Source organism: Manis javanica, chromosome 11 (assembly GCF_040802235.1).
Source record: "Manis javanica isolate MJ-LG chromosome 11, MJ_LKY, whole genome shotgun sequence".
In the NCBI taxonomy this organism is placed as follows: Eukaryota; Metazoa; Chordata; class Mammalia; order Pholidota; family Manidae; genus Manis; species Manis javanica.
The window spans coordinates 91,868,839-91,890,644 of record NC_133166.1 but is presented as its reverse complement, the minus strand read 5'-3'; the positions used below and the strand labels follow the sequence as shown (position 1 = coordinate 91,890,644).

Below are 21,806 nucleotides of genomic sequence, written 5' to 3'. Positions count from 1 at the left end.
GAGGCATGCCAGGAAGAAAAGGGGGAGTGTGAGCACATAAAACTTTTTATTTTTATTTACGCTATTTCCAAGACTGAAAATAAATTTTCAAGAGCACTACTTCTCAAGCTTATCTACCCCGAATATGAAAATTTTGTGCTTATTTAGCAGTGCCCTCTAGCGTCCAAAACGATTTTTAGTTTGCCTTGAGGCAAAAAGTGAACAAGCCTACAATGAGCACTCACTCATTCACTAAACATTCGTTTAGAGCCTGGAACACGCCAGTTTGTGGAAGATGGTGGGATACATAGATATATTAAATAAAAAGGTTACTGTTCTGCTCTTAAGCAGTCCATAGTCTAACAAATGAGACAATGTAAATGTAATTACAAAGTTACTCAATCACACAAGTCACTTCACAGAGCTGTTCACTAAAACAAGCCAGACACAGCTGGGTTGGCTACCTTTCCAAACTGTTCTGGACCATTATTCACATTAGCAGGTATCTGGCTGGCTTTGGACAGAATAAATCTGCTCAAGTACACAGGGAACATTCTGAAATAGAGTAAACATTCCAGGACACAGTGAGTTTGAGACCAAGTTTTAGATTTCTGTGAGAAAGTTCCTTTCACAGTCAACCCACTAAGACACTTCTGGTCCTGCAGTTACCATGGGGCCCACTGGTCACAAGATCTGACACAAATCTAACATTCAGTAAGGTTTACATTTCTTTCTGAAAATGCAGACTGATTTTCCAGCACTGTTATGAAAAGCCTCAAAAGGAATCAAATAGCAGACTCTAAAAATTGATCACAAAATGTTTTAGGATCCTTAGTTCTGCAAATTGCCAACTAAAGTCACACAAACACCCATTGTTCTGAATCAGTGCATCTTCAAACCTTCAGGGGAAGTTGGGGGAGTCTGCAGAGTTGCCAAGTGAAATTCAAGTATCATCAAAGGAAAGGAGTCAGGAACTACTACAGACCAAGAATAATGCTTTATAACATTTTGTAATGTTCCTACTTCTTGCCATTTCTCCATTGTCATTTTTGTTTTCTCAAGTACTTAGCCATGGCTTGCCTCTTACCACAGAATATGGCAAAGGTGAAAGGATGTACATTTTTTACACTACATAAGATTATGAGGTCCATCTTGCTGAAATGAGGTCTCCCTTGGGAGCTGGCTTTGAGGAAACAACCAGTTGTGCTGGCAAGGCCCACGTGGCAAAGAGTGGAGGGCGGCCTCTTGCCAACGGCCCGCTAGGAACTGAGGTCCTCAGTCCCACATCCCCCAGGGAACTGAAAGCTGTCAACAGCCACATGAGTGAGGAAGCAGACCCCTCCCCAGTCAAGTTTCAGATGAGACTGAAGCCCTGGCTTAGTCCTTCACTGCATCCTTACAAAGGACCCAACTTTTAGATGTTGTGTGTGCGGTTTTAACTTGCTAAGTTTCTTATATTATTTTGCTATGACAGGTAACTAATATAGATTTCAAGACATTTTAAAAAAACATTTTTTTTATTACAAACATTATAAAGAAAAACTGAAATATTAAAAAATAGAATCATCTACTTACTGTCCTTCTATCCTATTATAACCATAGTTACTAATTTTTCCATGTTTTTATTACATGCTTGATGTGTTACTTACAGCCATGGTCAGACCCATTCATATGCTTTAATATTTTGCTTTTTTTAACTAAATATTTTGTTTTTCATTATATTCATTGCTTTGTCCTCTTGGACCTTCTCTCCCCGAGGCCACACATTCCTGCAGTTCACCTGGTCTAGTGCAGAGAGTCCCAGCTTGCACTTCCTTCCCACCAGTCCACAAGCTTTTGTCAAGCCACCCCAGATAGCTCACTTGGGCCTTAAATACTCACAGGCAGGCATTTTCCTGGGGTGTTTAGGAAGGTCATGCGTTATGCATATTTATGTAAGCAAGGAGTTTGGGAGAGTGATAGAGGATCTCTCCTTTAGGTTTGGATTCTGGCTGTTCCCTCATTTCTGCATTTCCTCCAGCAACACCAGTTGCTCATGCAACCACAACCATGAACTTGGAGCAACTGACAAGGGCCCACCTCATGAAGAACTTCACATGGGGCCCTCAGCATTGGAGAAGGGAGGCCAGAAAGGGAACTAGTAAACGCAGCCCTGGCTTTTGAGGAACTGACGGTCTGAGGCAGGAGCAGAAGCAAAGAAAAATCCTGAGAATGCAAACGAAGGAATTTCTGTGCAGGTGGGCTTAGGGGCTAGGAGGGTGGTGACCAAGCAGACTAGAGCAGAGGTGCTAGGGCCTGACAGAAGGAAGAGGTGAACCCGCTGTGCCCTCTGGGGAGTTATTTACCCTTTCTAGGTCTGTTTCCCCCATATAGTGAAGGCTAATAGCTGCCTGTTCAGTTGCTTGAAGGATTAAAGGCAATCATGAACAGAAAAATGCCTATAACATCTCATTCTAAACAGCATCCGCCCAGTAATTATTACTGTTGATTAGATGGAACTGTGATCTAACCATGCTGCCGTCCTGCCCATCCAGCTCGCCTGCTGCGTTTCCACCGTGAGGAAGGCCTGCCTCGAGCCTCCTCACTCCCTCAAGCCATGGGTTTTCTTTGCAATGTGCAACCTCAGTGAATGGCTGGACAGAGTGTAAGGTGCTGATGGCAGCCATCAAACAGCACAGACCAGAATGGGGATCAGACTCATTTTGAGGGCAAAATCTGGGGCTTCAACCTCAGGAGCAGTGTAACTCTGTAGCGTGTGGGCAGACGGAGAGGCTGCGTGGTGAGCAGTTCAGAGCCCAGAGCCAAACCGGGTTCGCATCTCAGTGCTGCCACCACTTGTGGGACCTTGGGTCAGTTACTGTGCTTCTGTAAGTTTGGGGAAAGGAAATCCTGGGGCAAAATACCTCCAATTACCAGTGTTTTGCTATTATTTTTACTGTAAGCATTCTCGTGTTTCTCCGGGGTGTATACCTGGATCTCCACAAGTGCTAAGTCAAGATGAGAGTCCTCCCAGTTCTGCCTCCCAGCAGATGCTGCTCCCCTCCACCTCCCCACTGGTGCCCAAGGGGATGGAGTCCTGTTCCTGCTTTACTTATGGGCCTTCAAGGGAAGAAATGTTTTTAAAAATAGGGAGATGGTGTGTGGAGGAGTGGAGCTTCCCAGGCCATAATCTGACTCTCAGCCAAGGCCTTGAGGAACAAAGCCCGAAAGGGGTTGAGGTGAGATGGAGCCGTCCTGTGGGCTCTGGTGAGCGGGGTGTGAGGTGGGGGGCTGCCCTGGCTGGCACTGGGCTCTCAGGCTGCAGCCCGGATGACCTCAGGGGATCCACTGTGAGGTCACAGCTACTGACCTGGAAATTCAGACAGAAGGCAGCATGCCACATTCTCAGTGTATTTCTCATTTATTTTTTATTTAAAATGTAGGGGTATGTCCTGAGCCCTGGTCCCCTCCCAAGCCCTGGTCTCTCTTGTGGCTTCTGGCCCAGGGTCTGCTCCCAGCCGCCTCCAGTCCCTGGCCGTCCCCTTTGTGATGGTCTCCCAGCAGGTCCTGTCTAGAGTGTCCACCTCTGTGTGGCTTGGCGCAGCCGCTCACTCTGGCTTTGATGTTGTGCCACAGCGAGCCGATCCTGCTGCGTATCTCAGGCCAGGAACGTGCACTTTTTGTCCCACCTGGTTTGTGAGAGGCTCTGGACTCCTCAGCGGTGGGGGCGTGGGCAGGGCTGACCTCCTTGCAGGTGGTGTCATGCCTGCTGTGCGCGGAGCTGCAGCAGCCTTCCTCCTCCTCTCCGAGGGCTCTCAGGCTGTCTGAGGTGCTGTCCCCTGGTTGGTGGGGTATCTTGTCCCCGCCTGCCCTCTGGTGGCTGTCAGCTACCATGCCGGCCGGAGAGCTGAACCCGTTGGGGACCTCAGTGCAGGCTGGAGGCAGGTGCACTTGCCTCCCAGCCTCCTCCCTCCGCAAGGTAGGAGCGGAAGTCGGAGAAGCTGACACTCCAGTTTCTTCTCCTCCACCGATCTTGCTGGCCGGTGCTGCTCCTGCAGTCGCCATCCTCACACTGTCCTCCGGGGAGAGGACAGCGGACCCACTGGCAGTGCACTCTGGAGGGCACGTGTTGGCAGCACCGGCAATAACCGCGTTGGTTTTGCGTCCTCCAGGCCACTCAGTGGCTGCCCCTGCTAGGGCTGTGGTCAGCTGTTCCGAGGCAGACTTGGTGACTGTCATGCCTTTGTGGAAGTCCTGTTGGGCCTGCTTCCCCCGGGCAGAAGCTGCAGAGAGGGCTGCAGTCGCCTCCAGGGCATGGATGCTCCCAATGCTGACCTCCTCCTGACCTTCCCTTATTTGGAAATATGCTACCTTGGGACTCCTGTCCATTTCCTCAAACACCGACATGAACAGGTCCCCGGCTGGAACGGCATGGGTACTACTGTAAGCTTCCACCGGGGGCCTCAGGAGGTAAATTAGCTCTTCCCAGTAGCCAAAGAGCTCTTCCTGCTTGTCCGGAGGGGCCCACAGCTGCAGGTAGAAGGAGCGGCCAGTAATAAGCTTCACGCGCAGCTGCAGTTTGTCACGATTGTGAATGGAGATCTTCACCAGCTTTAAGGGGAGGAGCCTGGTGAGCTCTAACTCCTTTGTATCTCTGTCCCCTTCTCCCTCGGTGTCCTGGTCACACCCCACATGCTTTTCGCAATCACCGACCAGCTGTGCCACCAGCATGACGTTTGGTATTGGGTCAAAGGGGTTGGTGTTTGCTATGCCCACGGTCATGATCTGGGGGCAGCCGTGCATGTTGCTCAGTGTTCCCCGTTTACTGATCTGTACAAAGTCGCTCTCAAACATGGGGACAGACTTGAATATGTCAAATTCTCCCTGGCGCAGTTGTCGCTGCAGTTGCCCCATGGCGGTGTTGAATATGCCCAGCCTGGGGCTCCTCGGGGCCGTGTAAGAGGGAAACAGAGACTCACTGTTCATGACTCCGTTACCACAGGAAGCAGCGCTGGCAAGGCAGGCAGGTCCCTGGGTTTTCCCTTCCCTGACACAAGAGGGAACAGCGGTGCTCCTGGGCACAGGTGGCTCCCCGGCACGTCTCTCAACAGCACCCCACCCTGCAGTACCCACCTCCCCCGGCCTCAGAGCCTCCTGGAGGCAGAGGTGGGGGCGGGGGTCAGGTGATGGCCGTGGGAATGCTAGCAGGTGCTGGATGCCAGCCGGAATCTCTTCAATGTGTACAGATGTACACTGTGCTCGCGCTCTGCTGTACCTCACCTCTGCGTCTGACAAATCGCAGATGCTGTGAGCTACAGTCCAGCTGAGAGAAGTAACTCCTCGCCTAACCCCCCTGCGCAGCCCTATTTATACTCTGCTGCCCTTTATGACCTGTCACTGTCACAAGCCCCTTTGTTCCCGCCCCTCAGTCAAGCCCTCAGGGCGGGGCCGCCATCCCCACCCCCAAACATCCCCCTGCCCCACAGAGGACACGCCCATCCTGCCATGCCCACCTCAGGGTATGACCTGTCACTGTCACAAACCCCTTTGTTCCCACCCCTCAGCCAAGCCCTCAGGGCGGGGCTGCCATCCCCACCCCCAAACATTCCCCTGCCCCACAGAGGACAGGCCCATCTTGCCATACCCACCTCAGGGTATGACCTGTCACTGTCACAAACCCCTTTGTTCCCACCCCTCAGCTGAGCCCTCAGAGCAGGGCCGCCATCCTCCTCCCAAACATCCCGCTGCCCCACAGAGGACAGGCCCATCCTGCCATGTCCTGAGGTGGGTACCGAGGTAAAAATGTCTTCAACAGGGAAAATTGTGTGGATGCTTTCTGTTCCTGCCCCAAATGAAAAAGAAAAGCAAATGGACAAAAATCCATAGTCATGTAAGATGATGGGTTAGAATGGAACCATCAAACCACCCAGTCTTGGTCCTTAGCCAGTCCTTTCAAAAAATCTCAGAAAACGATGATATTGACCTTTATTTAGTAATACGTTACAAATTGCTTTCCTGAGGTGCTGTGTTATGTTCTTCACATATGATCATGAGAATCCACTGTGTTTGATATTGTAGCTACCATCCCATGTTATAGGTGAAGAAACTGAGGTTGTATCCGTTGCCTAAATTCACAGTGGTGGTGGTGGTAGTGGAGGCAGTATTTGAGTGCAGGTCTAAAGCCTTTGTTCTGAACCGCTGTAGTACTTTGCTTACCGAGAAAGCCCAGGCCATCCAAATGTTTCCAAACTGGACTGATTTAACTACCTTGAAGAAGATCTAATCAGTTGCATTATCACAAGTTGTATAATGCGATATGCATATGTAAGTTATGAAGAGAATCCAGGACGACCGCTTCAGACAGTGGCCCATAGGAATTGTGGGCTAAATTATCTGGGGAGTCATCTCAGTTTCTCCTTTCATCAGCCTGTGTATGGAAACCTATGTATTCTTTTAAGACCCCTCCATATTCGTCCCTCCTCCCCCACTGAAATGAGGTGGGGAGGAAATAAACGTGAGCTGTAAGCTTCCATTCCAGAAGCCTGCCAAATGCCCCCCAGCAGAAGTGGTTTGGAAACCTTGACACCTTTGGGGTCCTTACTGCTGTCCTATAGAGCTAGTCAGAGAACACGTGATTTCTAATTTGTTACTTGATAGATCTGAGAAAGACTTCTGCTCTCAACTCCCTCACCTTCCAGTTTGATGTTATGCCTGAAATCCCACCTTAGAGATTCATTCCTTGACGATAAAGGCTATCTTGCTGTGAAAATACACACACCTGTCCATTCACAGATGGATGGATAAACAAAATGGGCTCTATTCACACAGTACAATGTTACCCAGCCATAAAAAGAAACAAAGTACTGACACATGCTGTAAAATGTATGAATCTTGAAAACATTATGCTGAGTGAAAGAAGTCAGATACAAAAAGCCACATATTGTACGATACCACTTATATGACATACACAACGGAGGCAAATCCATAGAGACAGACACGAGACTGGTGTTTGCCTAGGACTAGAGGGAGGGCAGAATGGGGGATGACTGCTTAATAGGTACAGGATTTCCTTTCAGGGGGATGAAAAATTCTGGAACTAGTTAGTGGTGATGGTTATCCAGTATTGTGAATACACTGAGGGACACTTGAGTTCCTATGTGCAGTCACTGTCTGTTTTTGTGCCATTACTATTTAAGTGCTTTACATATATATATTAAGTCATATAATCTTACAATAATCCCATAGTGTTCATAAGACAAATAAGAAGCTCAGGCTCAGAGAGGTTAGGTAACTTGTCCAAGGTCACCCAGCAAGAAAAGAGGGTAACGAGGATTCAAACTCAGACTGTCTAGCTCTAGAGTGGAGCTTTAGCCTCCTCCCTCTCTCCCCACTCAAGCGGCATGTCCAGAACCCCCAGAAGAGTACAAGAGAGGGAAGCACAGAGCCACAGCTTCCTGAAGAGTACACGAGAGAGAAGCACGGAGCCAGGGCAGCACACATCTTGGACAGGTAGTGAGGGATTGCTGGGCCATCCACCTTCTCTTTCCAGACACGTTGAACTACCTTAAAGTTGGCTCTACATACAAGCGACTGGTAGGGGCCTTTGAGCCTTACAATATTAAGTCCTTACTGGTCAAAGCCCTTCCCTGCCTTGAAGGGCAATAATGTCAGTCCCTGGCACGGAAGGGCAGGGAGTTAGCAGGGTTAAGGTGCCAGGAACCTGTAACCATGAGAGAACATGAGACACCATGTCATTGGCACCTAGTACTACGCCTTGAGCAGAGGGCAATCCTGGGGAACCCAAAGAGAATTGTTCCCCATTTATTTCATTCATTCCTATTAGACTTTATACCTCTTGGCCATAACTCACAGCAGTTTAACAATGTTTCACTGTCTGTCTGTTTCATAACTCTCCAAGTTCCCCAGGAGTAGGGGCTGTGCATGCGTTAACCACGGTCATACCCCTGCAACAAGCACCATGCCTGACACTTACTGGAGTTATTGAATGAATGGATGGATGGGTGAATGATGAGTGCCTGGATGAATCTGAGCTTTATAATCACCCTGGGAAGGTACAGTAGGTATTATTTGCCCATCTTACAAGGGCAGGGCAGAGCCATGGCAGAGCTATGGGACTACATCCTTGGTCTAACTTCAGCCCAGGGAACTTTGTTGGGTCACATATGGGTAACTGGCTATCTGAGTTCTTGAGAACGAGGCTCGTGTCTCATTAATCTTTGTATCCCCAGTACTTGCTATAGTCATCTAAGCACATGGAAGGAGTCCAGTTAATGTCTGATGATAAATCAATAAATCAACGGGCTTTAATTAAATATTCCCTAATATTATCTCCACCATCCCCTGAAACCTGAAACGCCATTGTCTTTTTGATTTTGGTTAAACTGGCCTTTAATTTTCCAGAATCATCTAAACATTTTAAAAGCACACCCACCTATTAAGTCATGTGATTTTTTTATCCTCTTTCCTTAGTGAGCCCAAACAGTTCTTATTCAAAGATCATTAAGAGGATTAGGCTTCAGGAGCTGTGGTGGTATGGAACAGCTGTTGGTTGGAAAAAAGGGAAAATTGCAAGAATTGCTCAGAGGATATGTTATTGTGCATACTAAACAGTCAAGGTAAAATACGCACCATGTTTTTTATATAAGGAGCTTCTGTATAGAAGTATGCACTGGCAGGAACCACTGTGCCGTGGCGGTGCAAGGCCTCCTGGGGGCTGCAATGGGAAAAGGGACCTCAGAGAGGAATTCAGAATGGGACTGCTCAGGAAGATGACACACCGTGAGGTTCTGGTTAGGTCATTTGGTTCCAGGTACATAAAAGGGCAAAGCTGTTTCAATTAAAAGAAAATGCAGATTACATGAACTTTGAGGTTACTTTCTGTTTGAATGACAGCTTAAAATTTCAAAGTGCCCCTGTCCTCATGTCTTCACAAGAGATCTAGGGTGTTCAGGAACATATTCTTCTACAGAGGGCCAGGCAAGGGAAGCAAAATAAATTAGTCTGTTGTCATTGGACCCAGATCACCTCATATTCCACTGAGCCACCCCAGTGCAGAGAACACACTGACTAGGGACTCCCAAAACGACCAAGACAGCCCTGGAGAGAAATCATCCCACGCCTTGTCTCCCTTTCCTGCTCTCATCTACACAGGGCTTCTCCTACGGAAAAGTTTGTCTGTATGACAGCAGTGACTTTCGTCTTTCCCCACCAGTAATTAGCTAGTTCAGTGAGTGTTTCAGAGCTGGGGTCTCTTGCCATGTGATCTGATCCTGAAATTTGTGTAATAAATTAGGCCTAAGAAAGGGAAACATGAAATGCATCATTTCATGTGGATATGAACAAAACTATAGCCTAGAAGAAGCACCCACCCATGCCCCAAAGTTTTATTTTTAAGTATAGATGTACATTTTGGGTGAGGCATGGATCAAGTCACATATTTAATGTTGGTAGAGTGTAATTTTAGAGGCATGCCAGGAAGAAAAGGGGGAGTGTGAGCACATAAAACTTTTTATTTTTATTTACGCTATTTCCAAGACTGAAAATAAATTTTCAAGAGCACTACTTCTCAAGCTTATCTACCCCGAATATGAAAATTTTGTGCTTATTTAGCAGTGCCCTCTAGCGTCCAAAACGATTTTTAGTTTGCCTTGAGGCAAAAAGTGAACAAGCCTACAATGAGCACTCACTCATTCACTAAACATTCGTTTAGAGCCTGGAACACGCCAGTTTGTGGAAGATGGTGGGATACATAGATATATTAAATAAAAAGGTTACTGTTCTGCTCTTAAGCAGTCCATAGTCTAACAAATGAGACAATGTAAATGTAATTACAAAGTTACTCAATCACACAAGTCACTTCACAGAGCTGTTCACTAAAACAAGCCAGACACAGCTGGGTTGGCTACCTTTCCAAACTGTTCTGGACCATTATTCACATTAGCAGGTATCTGGCTGGCTTTGGACAGAATAAATCTGCTCAAGTACACAGGGAACATTCTGAAATAGAGTAAACATTCCAGGACACAGTGAGTTTGAGACCAAGTTTTAGATTTCTGTGAGAAAGTTCCTTTCACAGTCAACCCACTAAGACACTTCTGGTCCTGCAGTTACCATGGGGCCCACTGGTCACAAGATCTGACACAAATCTAACATTCAGTAAGGTTTACATTTCTTTCTGAAAATGCAGACTGATTTTCCAGCACTGTTATGAAAAGCCTCAAAAGGAATCAAATAGCAGACTCTAAAAATTGATCACAAAATGTTTCAGGATCCTTAGTTCTGCAAATTGCCAACTAAAGTCACACAAACACCCATTGTTCTGAATCAGTGCATCTTCAAACCTTCAGGGGAAGTTGGGGGAGTCTGCAGAGTTGCCAAGTGAAATTCAAGTATCATCAAAGGAAAGGAGTCAGGAACTACTACAGACCAAGAATAATGCTTTAGACCATTTTGTAATGTTCCTACTTCTTGCCATTTCTCCATTGTCATTTTTGTTTTCTCAAGTACTTAGCCATGGCTTGCCTCTTACCACAGAATATGGCAAAGGTGAAAGGATGTACATTTTTTACACTACATAAGATTATGAGGTCCATCTTGCTGAAATGAGGTCTCCCTTGGGAGCTGGCTTTGAGGAAACAACCAGTTGTGCTGGCAAGGCCCACGTGGCAAAGAGTGGAGGGCGGCCTCTTGCCAACGGCCCGCTAGGAACTGAGGTCCTCAGTCCCACATCCCCCAGGGAACTGAAAGCTGTCAACAGCCACATGAGTGAGGAAGCAGACCCCTCCCCAGTCAAGTTTCAGATGAGACTGAAGCCCTGGCTTAGTCCTTCACTGCATCCTTACAAAGGACCCAACTTTTAGATGTTGTGTGTGCGGTTTTAACTTGCTAAGTTTCTTATATTATTTTGCTATGACAGGTAACTAATATAGATTTCAAGACATTTTAAAAAAACATTTTTTTTATTACAAACATTATAAAGAAAAACTGAAATATTAAAAAATAGAATCATCTACTTACTGTCCTTCTATCCTATTATAACCATAGTTACTAATTTTTCCATGTTTTTATTACATGCTTGATGTGTTACTTACAGCCATGGTCAGACCCATTCATATGCTTTAATATTTTGCTTTTTTTAACTAAATATTTTGTTTTTCATTATATTCATTGCTTTGTCCTCTTGGACCTTCTCTCCCCGAGGCCACACATTCCTGCAGTTCACCTGGTCTAGTGCAGAGAGTCCCAGCTTGCACTTCCTTCCCACCAGTCCACAAGCTTTTGTCAAGCCACCCCAGATAGCTCACTTGGGCCTTAAATACTCACAGGCAGGCATTTTCCTGGGGTGTTTAGGAAGGTCATGCGTTATGCATATTTATGTAAGCAAGGAGTTTGGGAGAGTGATAGAGGATCTCTCCTTTAGGTTTGGATTCTGGCTGTTCCCTCATTTCTGCATTTCCTCCAGCAACACCAGTTGCTCATGCAACCACAACCATGAACTTGGAGCAACTGACAAGGGCCCACCTCATGAAGAACTTCACATGGGGCCCTCAGCATTGGAGAAGGGAGGCCAGAAAGGGAACTAGTAAACGCAGCCCTGGCTTTTGAGGAACTGACGGTCTGAGGCAGGAGCAGAAGCAAAGAAAAATCCTGAGAATGCAAACGAAGGAATTTCTGTGCAGGTGGGCTTAGGGGCTAGGAGGGTGGTGACCAAGCAGACTAGAGCAGAGGTGCTAGGGCCTGACAGAAGGAAGAGGTGAACCCGCTGTGCCCTCTGGGGAGTTATTTACCCTTTCTAGGTCTGTTTCCCCCATATAGTGAAGGCTAATAGCTGCCTGTTCAGTTGCTTGAAGGATTAAAGGCAATCATGAACAGAAAAATGCCTATAACATCTCATTCTAAACAGCATCCGCCCAGTAATTATTACTGTTGATTAGATGGAACTGTGATCTAACCATGCTGCCGTCCTGCCCATCCAGCTCGCCTGCTGCGTTTCCACCGTGAGGAAGGCCTGCCTCGAGCCTCCTCACTCCCTCAAGCCATGGGTTTTCTTTGCAATGTGCAACCTCAGTGAATGGCTGGACAGAGTGTAAGGTGCTGATGGCAGCCATCAAACAGCACAGACCAGAATGGGGATCAGACTCATTTTGAGGGCAAAATCTGGGGCTTCAACCTCAGGAGCAGTGTAACTCTGTAGCGTGTGGGCAGACGGAGAGGCTGCGTGGTGAGCAGTTCAGAGCCCAGAGCCAAACCGGGTTCGCATCTCAGTGCTGCCACCACTTGTGGGACCTTGGGTCAGTTACTGTGCTTCTGTAAGTTTGGGGAAAGGAAATCCTGGGGCAAAATACCTCCAATTACCAGTGTTTTGCTATTATTTTTACTGTAAGCATTCTCGTGTTTCTCCGGGGTGTATACCTGGATCTCCACAAGTGCTAAGTCAAGATGAGAGTCCTCCCAGTTCTGCCTCCCAGCAGATGCTGCTCCCCTCCACCTCCCCACTGGTGCCCAAGGGGATGGAGTCCTGTTCCTGCTTTACTTATGGGCCTTCAAGGGAAGAAATGTTTTTAAAAATAGGGAGATGGTGTGTGGAGGAGTGGAGCTTCCCAGGCCATAATCTGACTCTCAGCCAAGGCCTTGAGGAACAAAGCCCGAAAGGGGTTGAGGTGAGATGGAGCCGTCCTGTGGGCTCTGGTGAGCGGGGTGTGAGGTGGGGGGCTGCCCTGGCTGGCACTGGGCTCTCAGGCTGCAGCCCGGATGACCTCAGGGGATCCACTGTGAGGTCACAGCTACTGACCTGGAAATTCAGACAGAAGGCAGCATGCCACATTCTCAGTGTATTTCTCATTTATTTTTTATTTAAAATGTAGGGGTATGTCCTGAGCCCTGGTCCCCTCCCAAGCCCTGGTCTCTCTTGTGGCTTCTGGCCCAGGGTCTGCTCCCAGCCGCCTCCAGTCCCTGGCCGTCCCCTTTGTGATGGTCTCCCAGCAGGTCCTGTCTAGAGTGTCCACCTCTGTGTGGCTTGGCGCAGCCGCTCACTCTGGCTTTGATGTTGTGCCACAGCGAGCCGATCCTGCTGCGTATCTCAGGCCAGGAACGTGCACTTTTTGTCCCACCTGGTTTGTGAGAGGCTCTGGACTCCTCAGCGGTGGGGGCGTGGGCAGGGCTGACCTCCTTGCAGGTGGTGTCATGCCTGCTGTGCGCGGAGCTGCAGCAGCCTTCCTCCTCCTCTCCGAGGGCTCTCAGGCTGTCTGAGGTGCTGTCCCCTGGTTGGTGGGGTATCTTGTCCCCGCCTGCCCTCTGGTGGCTGTCAGCTACCATGCCGGCCGGAGAGCTGAACCCGTTGGGGACCTCAGTGCAGGCTGGAGGCAGGTGCACTTGCCTCCCAGCCTCCTCCCTCCGCAAGGTAGGAGCGGAAGTCGGAGAAGCTGACACTCCAGTTTCTTCTCCTCCACCGATCTTGCTGGCCGGTGCTGCTCCTGCAGTCGCCATCCTCACACTGTCCTCCGGGGAGAGGACAGCGGACCCACTGGCAGTGCACTCTGGAGGGCACGTGTTGGCAGCACCGGCAATAACCGCGTTGGTTTTGCGTCCTCCAGGCCACTCAGTGGCTGCCCCTGCTAGGGCTGTGGTCAGCTGTTCCGAGGCAGACTTGGTGACTGTCATGCCTTTGTGGAAGTCCTGTTGGGCCTGCTTCCCCCGGGCAGAAGCTGCAGAGAGGGCTGCAGTCGCCTCCAGGGCATGGATGCTCCCAATGCTGACCTCCTCCTGACCTTCCCTTATTTGGAAATATGCTACCTTGGGACTCCTGTCCATTTCCTCAAACACCGACATGAACAGGTCCCCGGCTGGAACGGCATGGGTACTACTGTAAGCTTCCACCGGGGGCCTCAGGAGGTAAATTAGCTCTTCCCAGTAGCCAAAGAGCTCTTCCTGCTTGTCCGGAGGGGCCCACAGCTGCAGGTAGAAGGAGCGGCCAGTAATAAGCTTCACGCGCAGCTGCAGTTTGTCACGATTGTGAATGGAGATCTTCACCAGCTTTAAGGGGAGGAGCCTGGTGAGCTCTAACTCCTTTGTATCTCTGTCCCCTTCTCCCTCGGTGTCCTGGTCACACCCCACATGCTTTTCGCAATCACCGACCAGCTGTGCCACCAGCATGACGTTTGGTATTGGGTCAAAGGGGTTGGTGTTTGCTATGCCCACGGTCATGATCTGGGGGCAGCCGTGCATGTTGCTCAGTGTTCCCCGTTTACTGATCTGTACAAAGTCGCTCTCAAACATGGGGACAGACTTGAATATGTCAAATTCTCCCTGGCGCAGTTGTCGCTGCAGTTGCCCCATGGCGGTGTTGAATATGCCCAGCCTGGGGCTCCTCGGGGCCGTGTAAGAGGGAAACAGAGACTCACTGTTCATGACTCCGTTACCACAGGAAGCAGCGCTGGCAAGGCAGGCAGGTCCCTGGGTTTTCCCTTCCCTGACACAAGAGGGAACAGCGGTGCTCCTGGGCACAGGTGGCTCCCCGGCACGTCTCTCAACAGCACCCCACCCTGCAGTACCCACCTCCCCCGGCCTCAGAGCCTCCTGGAGGCAGAGGTGGGGGCGGGGGTCAGGTGATGGCCGTGGGAATGCTAGCAGGTGCTGGATGCCAGCCGGAATCTCTTCAATGTGTACAGATGTACACTGCGCTCGCGCTCTGCTGTACCTCACCTCTGCGTCTGACAAATCGCAGATGCTGTGAGCTACAGTCCAGCTGAGAGAAGTAACTCCTCGCCTAACCCCCCTGCGCAGCCCTATTTATACTCTGCTGCCCTTTATGACCTGTCACTGTCACAAGCCCCTTTGTTCCCGCCCCTCAGTCAAGCCCTCAGGGCGGGGCCGCCATCCCCACCCCCAAACATCCCCCTGCCCCACAGAGGACACGCCCATCCTGCCATGCCCACCTCAGGGTATGACCTGTCACTGTCACAAACCCCTTTGTTCCCACCCCTCAGCCAAGCCCTCAGGGCGGGGCTGCCATCCCCACCCCCAAACATTCCCCTGCCCCACAGAGGACAGGCCCATCTTGCCATACCCACCTCAGGGTATGACCTGTCACTGTCACAAACCCCTTTGTTCCCACCCCTCAGCTGAGCCCTCAGAGCAGGGCCGCCATCCTCCTCCCAAACATCCCGCTGCCCCACAGAGGACAGGCCCATCCTGCCATGTCCTGAGGTGGGTACCGAGGTAAAAATGTCTTCAACAGGGAAAATTGTGTGGATGCTTTCTGTTCCTGCCCCAAATGAAAAAGAAAAGCAAATGGACAAAAATCCATAGTCATGTAAGATGATGGGTTAGAATGGAACCATCAAACCACCCAGTCTTGGTCCTTAGCCAGTCCTTTCAAAAAATCTCAGAAAACGATGATATTGACCTTTATTTAGTAATACGTTACAAATTGCTTTCCTGAGGTGCTGTGTTATGTTCTTCACATATGATCATGAGAATCCACTGTGTTTGATATTGTAGCTACCATCCCATGTTATAGGTGAAGAAACTGAGGTTGTATCCGTTGCCTAAATTCACAGTGGTGGTGGTGGTAGTGGAGGCAGTATTTGAGTGCAGGTCTAAAGCCTTTGTTCTGAACCGCTGTAGTACTTTGCTTACCGAGAAAGCCCAGGCCATCCAAATGTTTCCAAACTGGACTGATTTAACTACCTTGAAGAAGATCTAATCAGTTGCATTATCACAAGTTGTATAATGCGATATGCATATGTAAGTTATGAAGAGAATCCAGGACGACCGCTTCAGACAGTGGCCCATAGGAATTGTGGGCTAAATTATCTGGGGAGTCATCTCAGTTTCTCCTTTCATCAGCCTGTGTATGGAAACCTATGTATTCTTTTAAGACCCCTCCATATTCGTCCCTCCTCCCCCACTGAAATGAGGTGGGGAGGAAATAAACGTGAGCTGTAAGCTTCCATTCCAGAAGCCTGCCAAATGCCCCCCAGCAGAAGTGGTTTGGAAACCTTGACACCTTTGGGGTCCTTACTGCTGTCCTATAGAGCTAGTCAGAGAACACGTGATTTCTAATTTGTTACTTGATAGATCTGAGAAAGACTTCTGCTCTCAACTCCCTCACCTTCCAGTTTGATGTTATGCCTGAAATCCCACCTTAGAGATTCATTCCTTGACGATAAAGGCTATCTTGCTGTGAAAATACACACACCTGTCCATTCACAGATGGATGGATAAACAAAATGGGCTCTATTCACACAGTACAATGTTACCCAGCCATAAAAAGAAACAAAGTACTGACACATGCTGTAAAATGTATGAATCTTGAAAACATTATGCTGAGTGAAAGAAGTCAGATACAAAAAGCCACATATTGTACGATACCACTTATATGACATACACAACGGAGGCAAATCCATAGAGACAGACACGAGACTGGTGTTTGCCTAGGACTAGAGGGAGGGCAGAATGGGGGATGACTGCTTAATAGGTACAGGATTTCCTTTCAGGGGGATGAAAAATTCTGGAACTAGTTAGTGGTGATGGTTATCCAGTATTGTGAATACACTGAGGGACACTTGAGTTCCTATGTGCAGTCACTGTCTGTTTTTGTGCCATTACTATTTAAGTGCTTTACATATATATATTAAGTCATATAATCTTACAATAATCCCATAGTGTTCATAAGACAAATAAGAAGCTCAGGCTCAGAGAGGTTAGGTAACTTGTCCAAGGTCACCCAGCAAGAAAAGAGGGTAACGAGGATTCAAACTCAGACTGTCTAGCTCTAGAGTGGAGCTTTAGCCTCCTCCCTCTCTCCCCACTCAAGCGGCATGTCCAGAACCCCCAGAAGAGTACAAGAGAGGGAAGCACAGAGCCACAGCTTCCTGAAGAGTACACGAGAGAGAAGCACGGAGCCAGGGCAGCACACATCTTGGACAGGTAGTGAGGGATTGCTGGGCCATCCACCTTCTCTTTCCAGACACGTTGAACTACCTTAAAGTTGGCTCTACATACAAGCGACTGGTAGGGGCCTTTGAGCCTTACAATATTAAGTCCTTACTGGTCAAAGCCCTTCCCTGCCTTGAAGGGCAATAATGTCAGTCCCTGGCACGGAAGGGCAGGGAGTTAGCAGGGTTAAGGTGCCAGGAACCTGTAACCATGAGAGAACATGAGACACCATGTCATTGGCACCTAGTACTACGCCTTGAGCAGAGGGCAATCCTGGGGAACCCAAAGAGAATTGTTCCCCATTTATTTCATTCATTCCTATTAGACTTTATACCTCTTGGCCATAACTCACAGCAGTTTAACAATGTTTCACTGTCTGTCTGTTTCATAACTCTCCAAGTTCCCCAGGAGTAGGGGCTGTGCATGCGTTAACCACGGTCATACCCCTGCAACAAGCACCATGCCTGACACTTACTGGAGTTATTGAATGAATGGATGGATGGGTGAATGATGAGTGCCTGGATGAATCTGAGCTTTATAATCACCCTGGGAAGGTACAGTAGGTATTATTTGCCCATCTTACAAGGGCAGGGCAGAGCCATGGCAGAGCTATGGGACTACATCCTTGGTCTAACTTCAGCCCAGGGAACTTTGTTGGGTCACATATGGGTAACTGGCTATCTGAGTTCTTGAGAACGAGGCTCGTGTCTCATTAATCTTTGTATCCCCAGTACTTGCTATAGTCATCTAAGCACATGGAAGGAGTCCAGTTAATGTCTGATGATAAATCAATAAATCAACGGGCTTTAATTAAATATTCCCTAATATTATCTCCACCATCCCCTGAAACCTAAAACGCCATTGTCTTTTTGATTTTGGTTAAACTGGCCTTTAATTTTCCAGAATCATCTAAACATTTTAAAAGCACACCCACCTATTAAGTCATGTGATTTTTTTATCCTCTTTCCTTAGTGAGCCCAAACAGTTCTTATTCAAAGATCATTAAGAGGATTAGGCTTCAGGAGCTGTGGTGGTATGGAACAGCTGTTGGTTGGAAAAAAGGGAAAATTGCAAGAATTGCTCAGAGGATATGTTATTGTGCATACTAAACAGTCAAGGTAAAATACGCACCATGTTTTTTATATAAGGAGCTTCTGTATAGAAGTATGCACTGGCAGGAACCACTGTGCCGTGGCGGTGCAAGGCCTCCTGGGGGCTGCAATGGGAAAAGGGACCTCAGAGAGGAATTCAGAATGGGACTGCTCAGGAAGATGACACACCGTGAGGTTCTGGTTAGGTCATTTGGTTCCAGGTACATAAAAGGGCAAAGCTGTTTCAATTAAAAGAAAATGCAGATTACATGAACTTTGAGGTTACTTTCTGTTTGAATGACAGCTTAAAATTTCAAAGTGCCCCTGTCCTCATGTCTTCACAAGAGATCTAGGGTGTTCAGGAACATATTCTTCTACAGAGGGCCAGGCAAGGGAAGCAAAATAAATTAGTCTGTTGTCATTGGACCCAGATCACCTCATATTCCACTGAGCCACCCCAGTGCAGAGAACACACTGACTAGGGACTCCCAAAACGACCAAGACAGCCCTGGAGAGAAATCATCCCACGCCTTGTCTCCCTTTCCTGCTCTCATCTACACAGGGCTTCTCCTACGGAAAAGTTTGTCTGTATGACAGCAGTGACTTTCGTCTTTCCCCACCAGTAATTAGCTAGTTCAGTGAGTGTTTCAGAGCTGGGGTCTCTTGCCATGTGATCTGATCCTGAAATTTGTGTAATAAATTAGGCCTAAGAAAGGGAAACATGAAATGCATCATTTCATGTGGATATGAACAAAACTATAGCCTAGAAGAAGCACCCACCCATGCCCCAAAGTTTTATTTTTAAGTATAGATGTACATTTTGAGTGAGGCATGGATCAAGTCACATATTTAATGTTGGTAGAGTGTAATTTTAGAGGCATGCCAGGAAGAAAAGGGGGAGTGTGAGCACATAAAACTTTTTATTTTTATTTACGCTATTTCCAAGACTGAAAATAAATTTTCAAGAGCACTACTTCTCAAGCTTATCTACCCCGAATATGAAAATTTTGTGCTTATTTAGCAGTGCCCTCTAGCGTCCAAAACGATTTTTAGTTTGCCTTGAGGCAAAAAGTGAACAAGCCTACAATCAGCACTCACTCATTCACTAAACATTCGTTTAGAGCCTGGAACACGCCAGTTTGTGGAAGATGGTGGGATACATAGATATATTAAATAAAAAGGTTACTGTTCTGCTCTTAAGCAGTCCATAGTCTAACAAATGAGACAATGTAAATGTAATTACAAAGTTACTCAATCACACAAGTCACTTCACAGAGCTGTTCACTAAAACAAGCCAGACACAGCTGGGTTGGCTACCTTTCCAAACTGTTCTGGACCATTATTCACATTAGCAGGTATCTGGCTGGCTTTGGACAGAATAAATCTGCTCAAGTACACAGGGAACATTCTGAAATAGAGTAAACATTCCAGGACACAGTGAGTTTGAGACCAAGTTTTAAAGATTTCTGTGAGAAAGTTCCTTTCACAGTCAACCCACTAAGACACTTCTGGTCCTGCAGTTACCATGGGGCCCACTGGTCACAAGATCTGACACAAATCTAACATTCAGTAAGGTTTACATTTCTTTCTGAAAATGCAGACTGATTTTTCCAGCACTGTTATGAAAAGCCTCAAAAGGAATCAAATAGCAGACTCTAAAAATTGATCACAAAATGTTTTAGGATCCTTAGTTCTGCAAATTGCCAACTAAAGTCACACAAACACCCATTGTTCTGAATCAGTGCATCTTCAAACCTTCAGGGGAAGTTGGGGGAGTCTGCAGAGTTGCCAAGTGAAATTCAAGTATCATCAAAGGAAAGGAGTCAGGAACTACTACAGACCAAGAATAATGCTTTATACCATTTTGTAATGTTCCTACTTCTTGCCATTTCTCCATTGTCATTTTTGTTTTCTCAAGTACTTAGCCATGGCTTGCCTCTTACCACAGAATATGGCAAAGGTGAAAGGATGTACATTTTTTACACTACATAAGATTATGAGGTCCATCTTGCTGAAATGAGGTCTCCCTTGGGAGCTGGCTTTGAGGAAACAACCAGTTGTGCTGGCAAGGCCCACGTGGCAAAGAGTGGAGGGCGGCCTCTTGCCAACGGCCCGCTAGGAACTGAGGTCCTCAGTCCCACATCCCCCAGGGAACTGAAAGCTGTCAACAGCCACATGAGTGAGGAAGCAGACCCCTCCCCAGTCAAGTTTCAGATGAGACTGAAGCCCTGGCTTAGTCCTTCACTGCATCCTTACAAAGGACCCAACTTTTAGATGTTGTGTGTGCGGTTTTAACTTGCTAAGTTTCTTATATTATTTTGCTATGACAGGTAACTAATATAGATTTCAAGACATTTTAAAAAAACATTTTTTTCATTACAAACATTATAAAGAAAAACTGAAATATTAAAAAATAGAATCATCTACTTACTGTCCTTCTATCCTATTATAACCATAGTTACTAATTTTTCCATGTTTTTTTACATGCTTGATGTGTTACTTACAGCCATGGTCAGACCCATTCATATGTTTTAACATTTTGCTTTTTTTTAACTAAATATTTTGTTTTTCATTATATTCATTATTAATTGCTAGTGAGCACATAAGTACCATCAATTGGCTGTATATGTTTACTGACTATTTCCACAGACCAGGGTTGGCAAACTAAGGTCCTGAATTTGTAAATGTTTTATTGGAACACTGCTGTTTGTTTCCATATTGTCTTTGGTTGTTTTTATGTTACAAAGAGCAGAGTTGAGAAGTTGTTAGAGAGATTGTATGGCCTGCCAAAGCCAAATGTATTTATTTTGTGGCCCCTTACAGAAAAAGTTTGCTGACCTCTGCCTTAAGCTTTTAAGTGTTTTATAATTTGGGTTATATTATAAGTAATGCCACTTGGAACATACTTGTACATATAATTTTTTATACTTTAGGCAACTTAATTAGGAGGTGTTAACAAAAGTAGAATAACTGGGGTTACTTGAGATGCTTTTAAGGCAGATACTGTCTTTCACTCTCTCTCTTTTATTATTCTAGCTTCCATATAAGGGTGGTTGTAATAAGAATGGAAAGGAAGGTCCAGGACTCTTGCAGGTTCTGGTCCCTATTAATCTAAACATATAATTCTATACTCAGGATAAGCACATTTTTGGTTAGCTTTAAAGTCAACCAAGAGGAAAGTAGCAGTAATTGCAATGTGAAAACCAAGTGAAAGAAAACTTTTACTTCTACTGGGGATGACACAGCAGACTGAAGAAAACTTTTCATGTGTCAAACTGTATGTGAAATGCCATTCGAGGCTAGCTGTAGTGGCCAAAAGGCACTAAGAGGGCTGAGTTAGTAAAAGAGGTGGCAGTCTCAACAATAAGCTAGCAGTGTCAGCAATGAACAACGAGATAGCTAGGAGTGGGGGACAACAGAAGAAACCCATGAGGTCCCCAACTCTGAATACATCCTAGGCATAAACTTGTACACAACTGTAATTGAGCTGTTGTCTCTAGATAAGAAAGTTCTAGAGCTACTACTCTGTATTTTTGAACAAATTAAATTCTTCTATGTGGGAAAGTTTTATTTTTCAAAGAGAAAACTTACGGAATGGGACCAGCTAAGTCAACTCTGACTATCTCTGAGAGAAAAGATGAACCAGGCTGTCGGGTCTCAAATCAAAGTTTGTGTGAATAACGTGAGCATCAGGATGGGCAGGTGTCATCTTCCAAGGGAAATATTCTGCAATACAAAAGGAAAAAAAGGTCAGGACGGACCCTTTCTCCAGTAAATAATACAATCTAAAAACAAAAC

At 46.8% G+C, this 21,806-nt stretch overlaps 2 protein-coding genes across 2 annotated transcripts in view; both read right to left on the bottom strand.

Moving 5' to 3' along the window:
• Positions 1-27: 27 nt before the first annotated feature.
• Positions 28-21,683, bottom strand: LOC140844468 (Golgi-associated RAB2 interactor protein 4-like). The gene is made up of 2 exons (XM_073216889.1): positions 21,600-21,683; positions 28-5,246 (listed from the first exon to the last, which is right to left on the bottom strand). The coding sequence occupies exon 2, from the start codon at positions 4,942-4,944 to the stop codon at positions 3,391-3,393; it is 1,554 nt and encodes a 517-aa protein (XP_073072990.1). The 5' UTR covers positions 4,945-5,246; positions 21,600-21,683; the 3' UTR covers positions 28-3,390.
• Positions 21,206-21,806, bottom strand: part of TSEN15 (tRNA splicing endonuclease subunit 15) — a 33,908-nt gene continuing 33,307 nt past the window's right edge. The window contains exon 5 of the mRNA XM_073216890.1: positions 21,206-21,734. Coding sequence (XP_073072991.1) covers positions 21,714-21,734 — 21 coding nt within the window. The 3' untranslated portion in view covers positions 21,206-21,713. The remainder of the gene's footprint in view (positions 21,735-21,806) is intronic.